This window comes from Cebus imitator, unplaced genomic scaffold (assembly GCF_001604975.1).
Source record: "Cebus imitator isolate Cc_AM_T3 unplaced genomic scaffold, Cebus_imitator-1.0 Scaffold135, whole genome shotgun sequence".
NCBI classification, from domain to species: Eukaryota; Metazoa; Chordata; class Mammalia; order Primates; family Cebidae; genus Cebus; species Cebus imitator.
The window spans coordinates 3,827,613-3,832,158 of record NW_016107450.1 but is presented as its reverse complement, the minus strand read 5'-3'; the positions used below and the strand labels follow the sequence as shown (position 1 = coordinate 3,832,158).

At 37.9% G+C, this 4,546-nt stretch overlaps 1 protein-coding gene across 1 annotated transcript in view; it reads left to right on the top strand.

Annotated features, from left to right (window-relative positions):
- The window catches only part of PATJ (PATJ crumbs cell polarity complex component), a 413,527-nt gene that overhangs the window by 63,412 nt on the left and 345,569 nt on the right, over window positions 1–4,546 (top strand). Inside the window, exon 13 of the mRNA XM_037743097.1 lies at window positions 2,697–2,753. Coding sequence (XP_037599025.1) covers window positions 2,697–2,753 — 57 coding nt within the window. The remainder of the gene's footprint in view (window positions 1–2,696; window positions 2,754–4,546) is intronic.

Here is a 4,546-nt window from a genome sequence, read left to right as displayed (position 1 = left end):
TTTGTTTTTGTTTTATAAATATGAACTTTATTTTATTTTATTTTATTTATTTATTTTTTCCCATTTATTTATTTTATTGTATTTTAGGTTTTGGGGTACATGTGAAGAACATGCAAAATTGTTGCATAGGAACACACATGTCTCATTTCACATCAAGTTTCTAATGCTGCAATTCAAAGAAATGGGAGAGTCAAAGAATAGCCAGCCTGCCTTTATTTTTTTCTTCCTGCCTTTCCTCTCTATCAAATCAATCAATTGATTTTTTCCCCTATCTTTAGCATTTTAAGCTGTAAGAATAATTAAGGACTGAACACAAATTTCAGTTACAATTAGCAGACACTCAGTTCATGTGAAACCATTTAAGTCCACAATAGACAGAAAACTGTTAGAGAGGGCTTGCCTTTAAGTTTATAACCTGCATCAGCTGCTTAAAATTGCTGGCATTTTTATGATCGCTTTTATGATGTTTGTTTTATTGTACATTGAAAGGACTGTGGATATTAGTCCTATGTTTCACAAAGAAATCTTACAGTTTTATGTGAAAAATGAAAGAATGATTATCAAATATATTTAGAAGAACAGGAAGTAATTTAGGTTTGGTATAGGTTTATAGTGCCAGTGGTCCATTAGACTTCCTTTCACCTGTTATTAGATTCATTGAGCAAGGGATTGATTACATTTCCCCATATGAATCCACATAAAAGCAGAAAGTTGTGCTTAGACCAGCCTCTAATTCCGTTCACTAAATGCATTCATAATAAAATATTCTTTTAAATTTCTACTATCATTCACATTTTCTTACATATGTTTATTATTAGTACTTGTTGGCTGGTTGGAGATTTTTAAAATCTTTTTGCTTTACATTATGTAGCCACTATCTATTGTCAGAAAATTCCCAGTGTCATTAAGATGAGTCAATACAATTCACACTTTCTCTTGGTAACTTTATGCTTGCATGTCAGTTCTCTTGAACTGTTTCTCTGCTTCCTAGATTTTGAATATGGTTATTAAGCATTCACCTAGCAAATGGCCTTTCCTACTTATCTTAGTGGCTTGATATTCAAAGAAATTTGCCGTACAGTATTTACAAATGGCCAGTTTTATGATGGGCTCTTTTTTTTGTTAAAAAACATTTTTTTTTTTTGGCTGGGTGTGGTAGCTCATGGCTGTAATCCCAGCACTTTGGGAGGCTGAGACGGGTGGATCACTTGAGCTTGGGAGTTTGAGACCAGCCTGGGCAACATAGTGAAACCTCACATCTACTAGAAATACAAAAATTAGCTGGGTGTGGTAGTGGGCACTTATAATTCCAGCTACTTGGGAGGCTGAGGCAGGAGAATCGCTTAACCTGGGAGGTGGAGGCTGTGGTGAGCCAAGATTGCGCCACTGCACTCCAGCCTGGGTGAAAGAGGGAGTCTCCGCCTCAAGAAAACAAAAACAAACATTTTTTTGAGAGACAGGGTCTTGGAATTCAGTGGTACCATCACAGCTTGCTGCAGCTTCAACCTCCTGGGCTCAAGTGGTTCTCCCACCTCAGCCTCCCGACTGGCTGTAACTACAAGCATGAGCCACCATGCTCGCCTAATTTTTCAAATTCTTTTAGAGCTGGTGTCTCACTGTGTTGCCCTGTCTGGTCTTGAACTCCTGGTCTCAAGTGATCCACCCTGCTTGGCCTCCCAAAGTTCTGGGATTACAGACATGAGCCACTACCAGCCTTCTGTTAAAATTGTATTCTCCTTATAACTAACCTTTTCAATTTCATTTATTACATGGTGAGGTCATAGCAGAGAAATTAGAGGAGACAGAATTTGACGTTGGGAATTTAAAGTGACAGCTTATCCATTGAAAGTTGTAGCATCTTGTTCTGAGGAATGTGGGGTTAGAAAGAAGCCAGGAATGATGGAGAATGAATGAATGCGTGTACTCCAGTACTTATTTCACTTTCTTCCAGGATCTGCTTATCTGAAACGCAGTACTTTCAGAAGCTGTTGTTGGGTCATTGTTTAACTTATACCTTCCCACCAGATGCATCATATTTTATTAACAACTTACAGATGCAAATCATCAGTAATGTACTTTTGCTTGCAAAGAATTCACTTCTGTGGATGTCCACCATTGAAGCTTAGAACAATAGTTTTAGGCCAGCATTAAAAGCTTTGAGTATTCCGTTAGCTTCCCACCAGGGACCAGGCCTTTCTGTTTGTGTCTTTGCCAGCTATTTCTTCTGGGGAAATGGTTTGAGCTTGCTGTGGAAAGTCAGATGCTTTAGTTTTCCCAAACTCCTCTGACATTACTGACCTTGCAAATTTTGTTTTGAGGCTTGAGTTTGAAAGTAAAAATGGCCATACTCTTGATTTTGTTAAAAGAGTAAGATTTTGATGCATTCAATATAATGGAGGATTATATTAAAATATTAGTGATCACGGATTTTTAAAAAATAGTATATACATTTGTCCATCACCTTCTGTTCAATTTATGCAGCTTAGGAAAAAAATTGTTGTGGAGAACAACAACAAAAAAATTGATATACTCTGAGATTTCACATTATGTGTTACAGATTTCAAAAATATAAGAAAGATATTAGAATGTAGGTCAAATAGAGTTATCAATATGTAGGTTTTGCAGATATTTTCAGAAAATGTACAGAAAATACAATTATACTTTTACAAATACTGGAAATTTTTTTGTAAATTTAGGTTGCTACTTTGGACACACAGATTGCAGATGATGCTGAGTTACAGAAATATTCAAAGGTAAGCATTTTTTTTTTTTAAATAACAAAGTTAACAGTGTTTTTTTTTTTTTTTTTTAAGAGATGGGGTCTCACTGTGCTGTCCAGGCTGGTCTCAAACTCATGGGCTCGGCACAATGCTTCCAAAGTGTTGGGATTACATGTGGAGCCACTGAACCCTGCCTGTTTTTCTATCGTTTGAAGAACTTTCTTTAAATTCTTGCTTAAGAAACTAGTGCTATGACTTAAAGTTTTCAGAATTTAGTCTTGCCTGTTTCCTGGAAATGTGACGGGTCTTGCTGTTATGAAAAATGGTGTCTGGGAAGAACATGGGATCCCTGTGTCACATCCAGAAGCCAAAACCCAGGTTCGACTCTTTTGCCCACCTTAGAGGTAGTATGCAGAGTAACATTGTGCAGTGTGTGTTAGCTTTTAGATGTTATAAGAAGTCCTTTTATAAAAGTTTCCTAAAAATCAAGACCCAGCAGTCCACACTTTAGAAAAGCCTTCAGGTTCAACTATTCCAGGAAAGAAAAGTGGTTTATCTTCTGAGTGTAGGCAATGGTTGTTCTTGAACTTAAAACGTTTTTGGTAAGCTTTATTTCTGGTGGCAAGGTGCCAGAAGGCAACTTCTACAGTTTTTTTCCCCAACGTTTTTAGTGTTCTGTCACTAAAATTTCCCATTCTGGATAAGCAGAGGTCAGGGCAATTGAAACTTAAAGAAGCCTTGTAGGTGGGTCCTCAACAATTGGTAAGAAAGGAAAGATGTTCTTGCCTGAGTGTTTCAGAAGTCGTACTGTAATTCCACATCTGACATGAGAGCTGAGCCCACCCTAAACTCTTCTGTCACATGCAGTTTTAAAAATGTATTTTCTGCATCCCATGCAGGTTTCATAAAACATTGAAAAGTCTTTAGATAGTGCTACTATTTTCTTCTTTGTTGAGTATTTGTAATGAATATTTGTCTGTCGTGATTTTATGCTATGTGTGCCATGATTTTGTAGGTTTGGATTTTCTTTTTTTTTTCTTTTTCTTTCTTTCTTTTTTTTTTGCGATGGAATCTTGTTCTGTTGCCCAGGCTGGAGTGCACTGGTGCCATCTCAACTCATTGTAACCTCTGCTTCCTGGGTTCAAGCGATTCTCCTGCCTCAGCCTCCTGAGCAGCTGGGACTACAGGCATGTGCCACCATGCCCAGCTAATTTTTTTTGTTTTTTTTTAGTAGAGATGGGGTTTCACCATGTTGGTCAAGCTGGTCTTGAACTCCTGACCTCAGGTTATCCACCTACCTCGGCCTCCCAAAGTGCAGGGATTACAAGTGTGAGCTACCCTGCCGGGCCAGGTTTGAATTTTCAAGGCTGACACTGGAGAGCCTTTCTTTCCTTCTCAGCTTACCAGCATTTTGAGTCACTTCATTGTGACTGTGTTGGCCAACTGACCAAGCTTTCCTCAGATGTACAAAATCTGAGGAAAATACTAAAAGCAATATGGCTCATCTTGTAGATCAATTTTAAATTATTTATAAAATCAGATTAGCTTAGAGTAATGACTAATTATTAATTCCCTCTAAATATATTGAGAGGAATTTAATTCAAAATAAGAGTAAGAAATACAAATACCAGGCCAGGCACGGTGGCTCACTCCTGTAATCCCAGCACTTTGAGGGGCTGAGCGGGTCGATGATGAGGTCAGGAGTTTGAGACCAGCCTGGCCAATGTAGTGAAATTCCATATTAAAAATATAAAAATTAGCTGGGCATGGTGGTGTGTGCCTATAGTTCCAGCTACTTGGGAGGCTGAGGCAGGAAAATCACTTAG